The sequence below is a fragment of the Pomacea canaliculata genome, linkage group LG5 (genome assembly GCF_003073045.1).
Source record: "Pomacea canaliculata isolate SZHN2017 linkage group LG5, ASM307304v1, whole genome shotgun sequence".
Taxonomy (NCBI): Eukaryota; Metazoa; Mollusca; class Gastropoda; order Architaenioglossa; family Ampullariidae; genus Pomacea; species Pomacea canaliculata.
This window is the reverse complement of record NC_037594.1, coordinates 22,290,290-22,307,486: the sequence shown is the minus strand read 5'-3', so window position 1 is coordinate 22,307,486 and position 17,197 is coordinate 22,290,290. Positions and strand designations below refer to the sequence as shown.

The 17,197-nt window shown below is 45.1% G+C and overlaps 1 protein-coding gene across 1 annotated transcript in view; it reads right to left on the bottom strand.

Annotated features, from left to right (window-relative positions):
• The window catches only part of LOC112564101, a 17,675-nt gene extending 6,928 nt beyond the window's left edge, over nucleotides 1–10,747 (bottom strand). The window contains exon 1 of the mRNA XM_025238704.1: nucleotides 8,901–10,747. Within this exon, the coding sequence (XP_025094489.1) occupies nucleotides 8,901–10,206 (1,306 nt within the window). The 5' untranslated portion in view covers nucleotides 10,207–10,747. The remainder of the gene's footprint in view (nucleotides 1–8,900) is intronic.
• Between the last annotated feature and the right edge of the window lie 6,450 nt (nucleotides 10,748–17,197).

The following is a 17,197-nucleotide window of genomic DNA, read 5'->3' as shown; positions in this document are numbered from 1 at the left end:
GTGCTCTGCCCGGTGTAAAGCGTTGCCGACCCACCCACCCTGGCCTTCCAGCCAGGGCTTTGCATGCGTCTTGGGGTGTGTGGCTTGCCCGGTGGATTGGCCTCTTGCCGACCCCAGCCCACCCTGCCTTCCAGCCAGGGCGGTGCTCTTGCCCGGGGTGGTTTTAAAGCCGTTCTGGCCGACCCACCCACCTGCCTTCCAGCCAGGGCGGTGCTCTTGCCCGGCTAGGTGGGGGTAAAAGCCGTTGCCGACCCACGCCACCCTGTCCTTCCAGCACAGTGGCACCCCCCAAAGTCTTGGGCGGTGCTCTTGCTCTTGCCCGCCGGTGGTAAAGCCGTTTTGCCAGCCGGACCAACCCACCACCCTGGCTTCCAGCCAGTTCGGCGGCCCGCGAACGGCTCTTGCCCGTGGTAAAGCCGTTGCCGACCACCCCCCTGCCTTCAGCAGGGCGGTGCTCTTGCCCGGGTGTAAAGCCGTTGCGACCCCACCCACCCTGCCTTCCAGCCAGGGCGGTGCTCTTGCCGGTGTAAAGCCGTTGCCGACACCCACTGCCTTCCAAGCCAGGGCGGTGCTCTTGCCCGGTGGTAAAGCCGTTGCCGACCACCCACGCCTGCCTTCCAGCCAGGGCGGTGCTCTTGCCGGTGGTAAAGCCGTTGCCGACCCACCCACCCTGCCTTCCAGCCAGGGCGGTGCTCTTGCCCGGTGTAAAGCGTTGCCGACCCACCCACCCTGCCTTCCAGCCAGGGCGGTGCTCTTGCCCGGTGGTAAAGCCGTTGCCGACCCACCCACCCTGCCTTCCAGCCAGGGCGCGTGCTCTTGCCGGTGTAAGCCGTTTGCCGACCACCCACCCTGCCTTCCGCCAGGGCGGTGCTCTTGCCCTGGTAAAGCCGTTGCCGACCCACCCACCCTGCCTTCCAGCCAGGGCGGTGCTCTTGCCCGGTGGTAAAGCCGTTGCCGACCCACCCACCCTGCCTTCCAGCCAGGGCGGTGCTCTTGCCCGGTGGTAAAGCCGTTGCGTTTGCCGACCCACCCACCCTGCCTTCCAGCCAGCCAGGGCGGTGCTCTTGCCGGTGGTAAAGCCGTTGCCGACCCACCCACCCTGCCTTCCAGCCAGGGCGTGCTCTTGCCCGTGGTAAGCCGTTTGCCGACCACCCACCCTGCCTTCCAGCCAGGGCGTGCTTGCCCGGTGGTAAAGCCGTTGCCGACCCACCCACCCTTGCCTTCCAGCCAGGCGGTGCTCTTGCCCGGTGGTAAAGCCGTTGCCGACCCACCCACCCTGCCTTCCAGCCAGGGCGGTGCTCTTGCCCGGTGGTAAAGCCGTTGCCGACCCACCACCTGCCTTCCAGCCAGCGTTGCTCTTGCCGTGTTTTAAAGCCGTTGCCGACCCACCCACCCTGCCTTCCAGCCAGGGCGGTGCTCTTGCCCGGTGGTAAAGCCGTTGCCGACCCACCCACCCTGCCTTCCAGCCAGGGCGGTGCTCTTGCCCGGTGGTAAGCCGTTGCCGACCCACCCACCCCTGCCTCCAGCCACGGTGCTCTTGCCCGGTAAAGCCGTTGCCCGACCACCCACCCTGCCTTCCAGCCAGGCGTGTGCTCTTGCCCGTGTAAAGCCTGCCGACCCCCACCCTGCCTTCAGCCAGGCGGTGCTCTGCCCGGTGGTAAGCCGTTGCCGACCCACCCACCCTGCCTTCCAGCCAGGGCGGTGCTCTTGCCGGTGGTAAAGCCTGCCGACCACACCCTGCCTTCAGCCAGCGTGCTCTTGCCGTGTAAAGCCTGCCGACCCACCCACTTCAGCCAGCCCTAAAGCCGTTGCCGACCCCCACCCTGCCTTCCACCAGGGCGGTGCTCTTGCCCGGTGGTAAAGCCGTTGCCGACCCACCCACCCTGCCTTCCAGCCAGGGCGGTGCTCTTGCCCGGTGGTAAAGCCGTTGCCGCCCACCCTGCCTTCCAGCCAGGGCGGTGCCTTGCCCGGTGGTAAAGCCGTTGCCGACCCACCACCCTGCCTTCCAGCCAGGGCGGTGCTCTTGCCGGTGTTTTAAAGCCGTTGCGACCCACACCCTGCCTTCCAGCCAGGGCGGTGCTCTTGCCCGGTGTAAAGCGTTGCCGACCCACCACCCTGCCTTCCAGCAGGCGTGCTCTTGCCCGGTGGTAAAGCCGTTGCCGACCCACCCACCCTGCCTTCCACCAGGGCGGGTGCTCTTGCCGGTGGTAAAGCCGTTGCCGACCCACCCACCCTGCCTTCCAGCCAGGGCGGTGCTCTTGCCCGGTGGTAAAGCCGTTGCCGACCCACCACACCTGCCTTCCAGCCAGGGCGGTGCTCTTGCCCGGTGGTAAAGCCGTTGCCGACCCCCCACCCTGCCTTCCAGCCAGGCGGTGCTCTTGCCCGGTGTAAGCCGTTGCCGACCCACCCACCCTGCCTTCCAGCCAGGGCGGTGCTCTTGCCCGGTGGTAAAGCCGTTGCCGACCCACGCCCCCCCTGCCTTCCAGCCAGGGCGGTGCTCTTGCCGGTGGTAAAGCCGTTGCCGACCACCCACCCTGCTTCCAGCCAGGGCGGTGCTCTTGCCCGGTGGTAAAGCCGTTGCCGACCCACCCACTGCCTTCCAGCCAGGGCGGTGCTCTTGCCCGGTGGTAAAGCCGTTGCCGACCCACCCCTGCCTTCCCAGCCAGGCGTGCTCTTGCCCGGTGTAAAGCCGTTGCCGACCCACCCACCCTGCCTTCCAGCCAGGGCGGTGCTCTTGCCCGGTGGTAAAAGCAGTTGCCGACCCCCACCTGCCTTTCCAGCCAGGGCGGTGCTCTTGCCCGGTGGTAAAGCCGTTGCCGACCCACCCACCCTGCCTTCCAGCAGGCGGTGCTTTGCCCGGTGGTAAAGCCGTTGCCGACCCACCCACCCTGCCTTCCAGCCAGGGCGGTGCTCTTGCCGGTGGTAAAAGCGTTGCCGACCCCCCACCCTGCCTTCCAGCCAGGGCGGTGCTCTTGCCCGGTGGTAAAGCCGTTGCCGACCCACCCACCCTGCCTTCTGGGCCATTGGAGTATGGTCATCTTTTCTGGTATGCTCCACTTATGTTGAATAGGAATAAGAATAAGAATCCTGATAAATATTTGATCGAACACTATTGAAATTTTTTTACATCTTTTTATTTCGAGCGTTTATCTGATGCTTATGTATTTTTATTCTCTCTCTGTCTCTTTCTTTCTCTTATTATCTGTGTGTGTGTGTGTGTGTGTGTGTGTGTGTGTGTGTGTGTGTGTGTGTGTGTGTGTGTGTGTGTGTGTGTGTGTGTGTGTGTGTGTGTGTGTTTTGTGTGTGTGTGTGTGTGTGTGTGTGTTTGTTGGTGCTTGTTTATATTACAACTGAAAACCAGTGTTATCCTTTACGGTCATCCCTTTCACAATCATTGGTAATGTTCGATTCAATATTGTATATAGAAAAACTTGTAATTAAAGACATCAATGTATCTGGTGTAAACGTAACTTCTTCTTTCAATAGAAAAACGTGAGAATGAAAACGGAAAGACTAGAAGACTAAATGAACAGAAAAACTCGCTTCATGCATGCTTTAACTTTCCTGTGTGACATATTTGTGTGGTAAAAGTTACACCAGGATGCATCTTGTTAAAGATGACAAAAACAGACATTAACATAAACAATTTAAAACAAATTTATGCATTTAATTGTTTATATCTGTATTGAGAAAACAACATCCAAAACACACAGAAATGGGAGATAACAAGTACTACATTTTTTTATGTGGTTTTCGTCCCTTGGATCCGTTTATCCTTTGCCAGTTGTTTAATAATAATAATGATAATGGGAACTTATTAGCGCGCAGCATCACGACCAAGTTATGGGAGTTAAGAATAGTAATTCAGAGATAGTACTTTGTGAACAAATATGTTTGTGGTGCCGGTGCCGGTTTGTAGGGCGGTGCTCTGGCCCGGCGATGGGGGAGGTGCCATGCCAGAATCCCCGACCCTGCCTTAACGCTACCCATGACATCACCGTCTGCCAGTAGAAGGCTTTCGATTTTTTTCTTAAATTTACACCTTTTAGAAAAATACATCAGCCTTGCTTAAGGTTCTCTAACCCAAGCGTACTTTCTCAAAAGTATTGTCCTCTTGGCATGGTCTCGAGATTCATGTTAAGCTGGCGTTAGAGATGAAACAGACGTAGCATCATCCTGAAGCTATCAATGGTCGGAAAGGAGTGTGAAATTCTTTGGACATGGACTGGTTGTATTGACTGTCCAGATGCTGTTTTCATCTTTTAACAGAGGAAAACATGTAGAGTGGAAGATAAGAAAGGTGGTGCCCAGTGGTAAAGCTAGGCCGACCCACCCACCCCGCCTTTTCATGCCGATTCGCTGCGTAGTCAGTGCTGGGCCATCAGGAGCAGGTAGGGTCAGCGGTGCGTGTGCGGCGTTTGTGTATTACAACTGAAAACCAATGTTGGTTGTGACGTTCATCCCTTGTACAATCTGTGCAAATGATCGATTAGATATCGAAAATAGAAAACAAATTATGATTAAAGACATTATCGTATCTGGTGTAAACGCTACTTCTTTCAATAGAAAAGCGTCAGAATGAAAACAAAAAGACTAGAAGACTAAATGAACAGAAAAAGTCACCTCGTCCATTCTTTAACTTTCCTTTGTGATATATTTGTGCAGTAAAAGTTACAGCCTGGTGCATCTTGTTCAAGATAACAAAAACAGACACATTAAAATAATTAAGTTAAAAGTAAGAGACTTACATTTTTTTCATTCTTTTTATAGATTTGATTGTTTACATCTGTATCGAGAAAACCTTTGATTGCAAATAACGTAACTACCGAAGCCTAGAACCGTCAAGACCATAAACCAAAGATAGTCTGTATTTTCAATGACAACATACTTTAACCGCTTTTTATCTTGCAGGGATACTATCAAGCATATATTCCGTTATGAAACTATAAGGTATTGCACAATTTAATAGTTTTTATCACACTTTGTCTCGTGCGGCCCGCTGTCTATCGGAATGTTTTAAAGCAGCACCAGGACTCCAGTGATTTACAACTCATGTGTGTATTGTTATCATCACCAAGAAGAATCTTCGTCGTACAGGCTCGCCCACCTGTCAGGCTGACCTCCCGGAGTGGGGTGGATGGAGAGGTGGCACTAGAAAGCTCGGCACAGCAATCAGGTGGTCCAGATGCTAAAATTTATATCAAAAACAAGATCTTCCGCCGAACATTCCATCACGCAAAGTGAATCGTTACAGTCCACTAGTCTTTATCACGTGACAGACACGCTAGGTGTGGTTTGTAGGTGGGAAGGCATCGGGTAAAAATATGGGTGGATAAGTTTGCCAATTCTTTAGTGTGAAAGTAAGGAATTTCACGTTATACGTGTTAATTTGTCACTACGAAGTTTCTTTACAAATCAATTGGCATTGTCGCCTGACTTTCCGTATGACTGCTAATGTTTGGGCTGCATGTGTGTTTGGGAATGTCAGTCCCGAGGCATTTATTGGTAATATGTAAGCCTGCCTAAATTTATGTTTTAAATTTTCAGTTAAAAAGGAGAACTAAGCTTGACGTGCAATATTTTTGTTTCTAAATGGTTCACTTTTGGAGAGAGAAGGGGGCGTAGTGTTTGTCTTTAGCCAGAGGTGCAGCCCTGATCAGATGAAAAGAATTCAGCGATTATTAACACCATGGCTGTGTCCCTGGAAACAGTCGGGAGCTTTTCATCTGTGATTTACATCCGAAGGTAATCCTCCCCCTCCCCTCACCATCTCACTTCACGCTGGAGCCTTGCTGACTCAGCTTCCTGCTGATGGCGGTGGGTTCAAAACCCGAGCTACGCACGGTGCAGGGGACGTTACCGACACGTGGAGCCTGTAAATCACAACAAAAGGTCGACAACTTACAGTAAGGTCTATGGGTGTCATAACCCTCCTTCCCCCCATGCCGCGCGTGCTCGCTTGTTAACTTTCTTCCGTAGACTGGGATCTATGAATATTGTTTTGTTTTGTTTATGTTTTTGTTTTTATCTGTAAATTTTTTTTATATTTTATTTTTCCCAAATTATATAAGGTCTCCATGTTCTAAAGTCCATGTTTTCTAAATACTGAGAACGTAACCTGTGTCATTGTATATTGAAAACCACATACTGCCTTTATTTATATATCTTGTAAATATCTTTATTTACATATCTTGTAAATATATACTTGTATATACTTTGCAAGTGCACTGCCTGCCCCCAACAGATGTTGTTCGAAGGGCAATTGCTGATGGTTGAACAGGAATAATACCTCGTCGAACAACTGGAAAGACTACCCTGTTTTTTTCCAAAATAGAAAAGTTCTATTGACAGTACCCTTGTGGTTCCTCGCTTTTCTAATTGTTTATTAAAACTGTCAACAGCAGGCAAAACTTCATTCTTATTATTTTCAATTTCTTTTAAAAGTGTGTCTATGTTGTTTTTAAATTGTTGTATTACAATCATCATTCTGTCTGTTAGTGGTAGGGATGTCAAACTCGTCCTCGGAGTCATGTTGCAGTATTTCAGTAAAGATTAGATGTTTGTCGATAAGACGATACACAGCTAGATTACAGGATTTCTCTTGGCAATGATAGGTTTGAGTGAAAGGCTTGACAGAAAATTGATCATATTAGAGAAAGAAAACATCCCAACGCAAAGAACCAAAGAAAACAAAAACAAAAAGGAAGTACCCTAGTTTTAAACACACCACATGTCAATCCCAAGAATTTGTTAGTAACCACTACGCTACAGACACGTGTCTCGCGATGCTCTCTAATGTAACCTACTTGTAACTAAACATTGTCTCGGTTGTTTTGGGCCCTCGTTTATTTTACCTTTACCTGTCATCAGTTTTAGGCCTTGAGTTATTTTGCAATTAACCTTATGCAGCCCTTTATAGTGTTTAAAATTTGTTGAATTAGCGCCAGACCAAGTTTCCAAAGTTTGAAGCGGAGAGTTTCTCTCAGCGCGGACTGTCAACGTCACTGACGTCACGCTTCCGAAGACTTCCGAAGGCTTCCGAAGACTTCCGAAGTTTCTCCCTTCACTGAGACGTTCACAAACAAAACATCAGCCACTGAGAGAGGCAAGAACCACAAACGAATGCGGTATAACTGACTTATGAGGCACAATTAGTTTGTGTGAGGTCCTTCTGGATAAGCTGGCCACCCGTAGAGGGCGCTGATCTGCACCTCGACGTCTTGGCTCGAATGCCGTGTGCTCCCCACTGATGACGCGCCAGGGCGTCAGAGCGAGTGTAGCGCTGGCGACATCCTTCCACGTGACACAGGTGAATTTTTTTCTCGCAGGTTCGCAGGTGGGTCTTCTGATGCTAGAAAAGAAACATTAGCGATTGCCCTGAATTACCCCTTAATATTTTTAAATGGTGTTTTAACACATTGAAATGAATTTTAATTGTGCTACGGAATTGGGAGTTGAAAAACTGGGGTGGAGAGTGGAGGAGCGGGATTAAAAATACAGAAAATAGTTTATTTTCCTGTCTATCATATAGACCAGGGATGCCCAACCTACGGCCCGCGGGCCATATCCGGCCCGCGACGCGGTGCCATCCGGCCCGCGAAACTTCTGCCCAAAGTGCAGGAAATCGGCATGTTAGTAATAAAAATAAAAAAAAAAACTGAAAAAAAACGAAAAAAGGGAAGAAGAACTATTTATCCCCACGTAGAGGGGGGGGGGGCGTCTCTCAATCTTTTTTTCGAAGGACGAACATTTCGATTCAGTGCTCCGACTTGTCTCTACGATGCAGCCGGACATTCAGAAGTTGGTTTCGGGAAAACAACTTCAAATATCCCACTAATTACTACATAATTAATGGTAAGTACAACTTGTTTCTAATAAAAAATGGTATCTGCTCTATTTTTTTTCCTTTTTTTTGTATTTTTGCGGTGAAGTGGCCCGCGATACGGTTGTCCGAAATGGATATGGCCCGTGACACGGCTGTCCGAAATGGATATGGCCCGCAGGCCGAAAAAGGTTGGGCATCACTGATATAGACTGTTTGCTGGGGCCAAGCTCAATATTTTAGCCTGAACCATGGTTATTTATTTCCCTTTCAACTAACCGACTGATTGGTTGGGACTGATTGAGTTGTAAAGTTAGTTTTTTTGTTTTTTTTTATCAGCTACAGATTGAACTTTCAAGCATCACTCGGTTGAAAAAATATCAAATGAAATCTGAACAGATTTTTTTTTGTCTCAGGAACTATCAATTTTAAGGTTAAAAGCAAAGATATCAGATACTGTCTTGATATTTATCAAGTTACATAAAAAGCACAGGTTACGATTCAACTGAAATCCCTGTGTTTAAATGTCTAAGTATATGATAATCCTTCAGTGCAGAGCAATATGTCACCTTGTTCAAATGGTCTTTACGTCCGAAACGCTTGCCACAGGCGTAGCATTGATGTGGACGGAGGCCGGAGTGGATTCTGCGATGTCTGGTCAGCTCCTCATTGCGGGCGAACGACCGTCCGCATTCACATTGATACGGTTTTTCTCCTGCAGGAAGGTTCAAACTTTAATCAGCTTTAGCCTTTAAAATCCATGACACTTTTTTTTCTACAGAGAGATTGGCAAGTGTAGGAAATGTGTTATTAAGAATAAATATTTCTTTTTGCAGAGTTGTATTTCTATAAAAAAAACTTGAGAAAAGTCTGTAGCACTGGCATCTTCTCAGTGCCTCGGCGGCAACGTTTGCATGCGAAACGATCTCATTCAGATAGGCAGGCAGGTAGACAGACGAAACCACAAATAATCAGACAAATAAACAGATACTATAAGAAGATCGACAGATCAATGTTCTCGAATGGACAATGACCAACTTCAAAAGAACGGATCGAAAACTGCGCGTGGCAGTCTTACCGGTGTGGACACGAAGATGTCCTTTTAGCTGGCCGTTGTTTGTGCAGGTGACATCACAGAAGGGGCACTTGTGTTTACGATTGTCCCTGTCGTCTGCGTCTCCCGCCCCTCCACGCAGCAGTGAAGCGTGCAGACCGAACGAACGTTGCAGCATGTGAGCGGCTGCCGTATGCAGCAAGCTCTCCTTCACCGGATGCGGCAGCTGCTCGATCGTGGAGGCGCTACAGTCTGCGGCACATTCGCCACTACCTGCATCCGACAAAGCTGGATAATCCTTTGAATAAAGAAGTTGCAGAAAGCTTTCGTATCTCCCATCACAACTCGGCACCACACCATTTCTGCTGCGAGCGAATAAATCGGAAAACTCAGACGGGGCTGACGCCGACCAGCTTGAAACTTTCGGCTGAAGAGAAAATGGAGAGTTGAAGGAGTTCGTGCTCTTGCATGTGATGACTTCCTGTTGGTGAGGTGAAGTATCGCGGTGATACGCAACGCTGCAGGTGCCGTGTAGCTCCGAGGGCTGGGTTTTCTCCAGAGGTAAGCCCCTCGTGATGGGGCTGCTGATAACCGGGTGGTTCAGAAGCAGAGCGCGTCGAATCTCGGTGGCGGATCCCCGCTCCGCCTGCTGCTGGTGACGTGTCAGGGTGGAAATCAGCGACATGGGTATGTGATCTGAACCAGAGTAGCGAGATCCCGGCGATTTCTGCCCGTCTGAAATGGCCAGACGTGGGTCGGACACTCCGGGTGGGTTGGAGAAATCAGCTGGGCTGCTGGTATGTGAGCCAGCAAAAGTTTTTGCGAATGTATGGTAGGGTGCAAATCTGCCATACGACGAATGCATATCCCAGAGTTTAGGAAGCGCGATGCCTCGGGAACCGTCACCAAAACCTCTTTTACGGGACATTTCCTCAGGAGTGATCAGAGTGAGACTAGTACTGTTTTCTCCGCAGAATGTTTTACCATCATCACTCTTGCTAATGTCTTTGACAATATTGCATGCAATCTTGCGCGGTTCCTCGGGGCGCTGGTAGAGCAAAATCGGCGTGAAAGTCTTCGGCTTTCTGGTTGCTGGTGGGATGCCTTCCAAACTGTCCTGCGGGTACTGCTGCGGCAGATACACCCCGTGGTTGTACGGCAGTGACAGACCGAGAGGTACCGTGGACACATTCCTGACAGTTCTTCCGTCTTTTGGGTCCAGCATGGACCAAGTAATTCTGGTGCTGAAGTCCACCAGAGTGGAGGACGACACGCCATGGTTTTCCGCAAAACTAAAAATTGAAGAAGTCAGTTTCCCTTCTTTGAACATGCCGCAAACTCCTGCGTGCACTTAAAAAAAATAGTTGAAGTTACGATCAGAGTAGTTGGTATTGTCTGATTGGTTTACGAAAGTTTCGGTGCAGATGGTATTCGGAACAGCGTCTTAACTCTCTTACCGACTGACCAGACAATTCACTGGACAGTCTTTGCACCACGACAGAGATGCTTAACTGAAGTTGTTGTGGAGCCATGTGTGCGAGTTGTCAGCGGGGAGGTATGTTCATATCATAGTTGATATGGACAGGTAGATAAAAGTGTTCGCTTCTGATCAATGGTCATGACAAAGTTCGAAGCAACAATTACGCCCCTTGCTCTTTGCTCTGCCTCGCCAGCATCTGCCCCCACCTGATTGGGCTTGTCGATGCCCAACACCGACAGCAGCACTTGTGCAGAAATCCGCGGGACCGGGGACATCCTGTATAGACATATTGGTGATGAGTAGGTTTGTAGTCTCAACTCTCGTTAAAGGTCTGTAGCGTGGCTCAGATGTTTTAATCATTGGATAAAGAGCAAGATACTATTTCCCTAAATCTGGGTGGATACCCTTACCCCTTGCGTTCTCGAGATAAAAGCCTACAAATGTCTCTATTTTAAAAAAAAGGTATCTCACTGGACCTTTAAGAACTGTTTGACTAATTTTAAATGTGTACATGAAGATGCTTTTTTCTAAGCTTTTCTTACATGAACTCATTTGTTCATTCACTCTTTTCGTTAACATATGCTGGTCATACTGTAGTCGTATAAAAAAGAGTTCGAGGGACACAGCGCGGTTGACAAGACTCGCCACAAAGGGAGGCGATAAGCAAGTCCTGCTTTCTTTAGGAAATGCTCCATTGCTACTATCATTGTAGTGATGATGTTCAACGCTAAGCTTTATTTGTACATTAAACACGTGCATCAACAGAACTGCCAGAGGAATTAAAAACGGGATGTCAGAAAGATCAACCATTTAAAAATATTAACTGATTGGGCTTGTTAATTTGACACTGATTTAGTATCCATATTTAAGTACCTGGAAACCTGACTGCTCAATTCAAAACAAAGTTAGTATCACTATAACGTACGTCGATCGGTACTGCTCCACTTTCCGTAGGAGTGAAGATTAGATTCGCATCCTCTTCATCGGCTTACATCTACCTTTATCAGTGTTACCAGCAAGCCCGTTCCAGTTGTTCTGAGTGGGCATGATAGTGGAGTGCTCCCCTCGCGACTCAAAACGAGTGTAGCTGACAAATTTACAATGACGTTGACTACAAAGAATGATTTCAGTTGAAACTTGTTCTGCTCTCCTTCCCATCCTTTTATTTCAGGACATGCACTGTCAAGTGAGTTCACTGAGAAGTGACCGGTGATGTTTGCTCCTTATTTTCTACCGGCTAGTGATTCATTATTTTCAATGCCACTAAAGACAGTTTGCCAGACGTTCTTCGTCGTAAGGAGAATTACTTTTCTGAGGCACTGGCTCAGGTCCATGTTTTGAGCATCAGGGTATGCTATACAGATAGTACTGTTTTTAATTGAATCACTACAAAGTACATAACAAACGGTACATTCCCCGGTTTATTCTCAAGCCCCACTGGCCATTCCCATATACCAAGATAACGATATTAAAGCAAGTATGAAAGTAAAAAGGAAAGAAGGGATGGAAGGTGCACTCGGTTTGCATCCTACCGAGTATGTCCTTAACGTTACTTTAGTCTGTCACCACATACCCAAGGTGGGTCCACCCTAAGAAAAGTTTGTTTCTTTGGAAACAAGCAAGGTTCGCATATATGTGATATCAATCCACGCACACACGAGCACTATATATCACAGGACTTCAGTTTTCTCTCCGCTCCCTCTACAATACTGGTACTGTGTGTAGGAGTGTTTAGGGATGAAACATTGATCTATGTGCCCATTAGGGTGGGAAATTAAGGTTGTTGGACCTATATGTTAAATATTAACAAATGTTATATTAGCATCGTTTAAGCTGAAAGTCAATCTCTCACTCCATCTTCGAAACCATACGTTAACAAACGAGAATCCACTGGCTCCTTAGGGTCACCTTTTCACAAGCTGTATGGACAGCTTCAAAGAACTTGTGAAAAACTGCAGAATGTAATGTCGACATTAAAAGCAAATAACTTAAAATGCCTATTAATTATACCTCTAACTTGATATTTCACTTCATCAGTTGCTGAATTTGGGAAACAGAAACATGATTAAGATCTCAAATCAAAACTGACATTTACAAACCAAAGCATAGCATATACGTGCATACACGCCTGCACACATATATGTACACATACACACATTTATTTGAAGATTCTGAACATGAAACCAGGCTAACAAAAAGAAATTTTGTAGTCTTACGCAGGCTTTCCTTTAAAAGCAAAACTTTATTTTCCTTTCCAGAGTGAAGATTACAAAACACACTCTTTGTTTCTTAAAAAAATTATTAATCCAGCACTATATACACATTTGTTGCATGAGGTCTGAGCAAAGGCACACTACATGTAATCACTATCTCTGAAAAACATTTTAAACTATTTATAAAATATTCATACTGTACTGTGCTTCAAAGTAAAATGTGGTTTATCGACAAACTCTGTGATTACCAGCTACATTCAGCTTTAGAATGAACAAACTCCTGGCAGCAGAACTGTTTTGTTTGCACTATTAATATTTGAAAAAATGCCACTCTTGATGCACAGAACATTGTACAGATGCACTGACTTGGAATGAAAGAATGTACAATGGTACTTTAAATGACAAACAATTTAAGAAAACTTTCTTTATCTGGACACTATATAAAGTCTTTCATGAGTCGAGTTGTAGTAGTAAGTGAAAATACATAGCATAATGTGTGGCTAGAATAACTGCATAGTATTTGGAATGGGCTAAGGGCACTTCTGACGGCTGAATGCTAATAATACAACCATTCATCATCACTTATGCTTTGTCATTTTTACATTGTAAAGCAAATGCGATTACCACAAAAGGACAGCATATTCCTGTATATATATATAACTGTTCTTCTAGCAGCTAAATGCTGAAACAAACTATATAATTGGCAGAAAAACAGCTACAGGTAACACTTAATGTAAATGTTGATCACACAGTATGGCTTAACAGCCTACAACGTCTAAAGTACTGTACATTATAAAACATGAGTATTTAAAGTCAACATAAAATGCGAATATTTGAATGATAATGACCGTACATCCAGAGAGAAAAATCCAACATGCATGAAAATACTGGAAAATAAAAATGCATTTCTAGACAATGGGCTGCCTATCTACAGAGGTACTATACTATGAAGACCAGCATATAGACATTTTTCCAACCATACCTATTCCATGACTTCTAAACATGATGTGTCAACAGCCAATCCTTTTAAAAACAAAGCACACTTTCAAACTTATGTGTGATACACATTCAGTTAGATTCTATGCTGAACTGGCCTTGTGAAAAATGGATGCTTAAATGTCTGAACTGCATGCATTTACACATTTACTTATGGATGCATGTGCTTCAGATTTTTGCAGTCACCTTCTGCTAAAAATGCAGTGACCAAACCCTTGTCCTTTCTCCTTTATAGGTACTCGTACATTAAAAGAAGTATTCAGAAGTACAGCTGTACACGCAGTTGTCAGCACCATTTCACTGACACAACAGAGATGACTTGTCAGTAGAGATGTAGAGTTAAAGAAGTCAAAATATTTACACAGAAGGAAAAAAATAAAATAAAAAAAATAAAAAAGACAAGCAGTAATTCCAAGTGAAATATGAAAACAATCTCTGAAATCTTTTTCTTCGATGATGCTTACTGAAGATGCATAACATTTCTAACAGTTTTCAAACAAACAGATGCACATGCACACAAAATCACTGAATAACACAGCTCTCGCTCAAAAAAAGATTTTACGCAGCATCTCACTTCTTCATACATAAAATTTACCCTTCTCTTTAGAGGTATATAATTATTGCATAAGCTTTAGTTACAAAAGTATGCTGTTTCCCTGATTTCAACAATCATGGCTTTTTAGACATTAATTTTAAAATACTTATTTTCCACCAAGTATCCTAAACTAAAAATAGGAAGCTTATTTCTAAAGAAAAACCATTCCACTTTACTAAAGCACTTAAGATTTTTTTAAAGTGTACTATTATCATCTTCATGGGATAGATTTCTAACAAAATGTTAGCAAATAGTACGTAATCCTACCTTATACCATGGATTTCTCAAGATCTGTGTGCATTTAGCCCATAAATAGGTCTTAGGATTGTGAGAATTTGAAAACTTCTTGAAACAATCTATAATTTTGCTGTGCCATGAAGCTATGAATGTACTTTGTGATCAAAAAGGCAACTTACATTTAGGTCGTGAGTGTTTACACAGTACTCAGATTAAAATAGTGCATCCGTTAACCTTTTCCTACCTTTATTTTGCAAAAATAATGAATAACAGGCACATTAACTGTTGTTTTAATGTTTATGTCTTTCACATTTGCAATACAAGTAGCATGGAATGTAGAGAGAAATATTAGAATGAAAATAGAATATCACAGGCAAAAACAGCCGTCATAGTTGAAAGTTGGGTGTTACTATTTACGATTTATATTTACAATAGATCAGCAGAGCTGTATACATCTTAGTTTGGTTGACACACTGTGAGCTACATTACATTGGGAGGTGCATCATTCTCTGGGAAAAAAAAATTTAATACTTTTTAATCAAAGCTTTCATCCAGTTTTGATGGGAACAATAATTATGGTTGATTCAATGTGGTTCATTGCCAAACTTTGTAACATTTCTCTTTAATCATAAAATGTCCAACAGATTGGCATAAAGTAAACAGAAAGAGGTGCATAGATTTGTCAAACATACAAGCAAAGGCGGCCACTTTGGTGGTAACTGGAGCAACTACCCCAGGCCCAGCACCTGAGGAGGGCCCCGCGACAGGAGATTCTTGTGGAACGGTATTTGGCCTACACTTAGTTCTCAGCCCCACATACTGCTAAGGCTGCCCCTGCATACAGGATGATGATTAGGTACAGGATGAAACTATCCAACTTACCTTTTTGTCACAAGGACACAACAAGAATCTAATATGGTCACAGTACTCCACAGGTGAAGTATCTTTACAGCTATTGTGGCTTGTCAAATTACATGTATATAACAATTACTATTATGCAGTAGTTCAAGCATAAAGCAGAGGTCGCCCGTTGTTAATAATACAACTAAAATCTAAGAATACATTTTCTTATGTTGTTTAAAATCATACTATATACCAAGCACAACTTTTTAAAATTGTATTACTACTGTTTACCTTACTGTGTTTGATAAAAGTTTAAACCGAACATGTTCTGATGCCATATACTAATGGTTACAACATACAATGTCCTGTCAACATCTAAGAATACATTTTCTTATACTGTTTAAAATAATACTATAAACTAAGCTGTTCTAAAATTATATTACTACTGTCTACCTTACTGTATTTTACAAAATTCTAAATCAATCTTGAATCATCAGGTTTATATCAGTAATACGGTAATTACCTAAAATTTTAAATAACATAAAGAACAAAGCTCCTATGGCTATGTGGCTGTAAAACACAGGGATTCCCAATGTCTTAGGCACACTATGTACCAGGCAGCATCCAGGTCTCTCCTTCTGCTGCTTTTTGTTTTCCATGATAAATTAGCACTGAGGAGTGGGCAGAGGAAGATTCCCAGCTGCTAGCCAAAGTAAGCTTCACAGTCACAACCTTCTGCTCCAAAGTGCACTAACCATATGATTGTGGAACCTCACATGTTGCTGGCTGGTGCTTTCCATTTTCTTGTGTTGTGTGTCTGGTTAGGCTGTGATACTGCTTCATATAAGTGTTTCATTCCGCGAGCCATCCACTTCTTAAATTCCACTAGCTGTGATGATGTGTCCGTCTGAGGTGACCTTGTGCGGGGTGCCCACTGAACCTCCTGTTGCTGTGTTACTATATGAGTGGGTGTGTGTGCGCACATGTGTGTGTGTATGTCACCAGAATCTATTCCCTTTCATCTCTCACATAATTCTTCCCTCTAGTGTGCTGGCGTGTCATCATACCTATAATTGCCCTTGTGGATGAATAAAGTTGTATTGAATTGAATTGAATAATCAATTAAATTAAATTCTATATTCACTAATTATTGCAGTTCTTTATGTCAACATGTGTACTTCACATACATAAGGAGTTGGGAAAGAAGTAACCTCATATCTGTATATATTTTCATCCTAAACAGCAGCTGTAATTTACTGTACTATGTCATGGCCTCAACTTCACATACACCCACATCACCTAGTCGAAGACTGCAAAAGTGAAGGGATCCACAAAGATCAGCAACTTCTGTGACTAAGCAGTTTGCTTTGCACACATTCACCCTCCACATCAAGTGTTTAAACCCGAAGCACTTCAAATAAAACTTTCTTCCACTAGTGCCTGGCTGCCAGCCTGTGCTCTTGTCTTGCGGCTTTCAAGCTTTTCATGTAGAGTGCCATGTGTCTTGTATCCACTAAGTTCTGCTTGGTAGCTGCTTTTGGAAGAATGCTGTCTATGCTGTGAGCCTGGGTATGGTATGGCATCCTTTGGACTTAATGAATCATTGTCATTTCTGTCGAGGCCATGTGAATAGTATCCATGCTCATTGTTGTGGAGATAATCATGCCTTTGCTCAGAAAGGGCACCATGACCTGACTGTGTTCCAGCCATCATCTTGGCCACCATCTCTTTATGTTTCTGCATAGCTGTACGGACCTCATCCTCATCATTGTGGAAGCCCATGTTGTCCATAGCATACAGCTGTTTGGAAATTTGGTTCTGTAAGCTTCTTGTGTGAAGTCTATCAGAGACACTTTCCTTGCTAAAGCCATCACTGTCTGAATAGATGCCACTGTCTGTAGCGCCACTACTTCCTGCCTCTGAGTGAGAAGATCTATCACTGCCTTGCAAGTGTCTC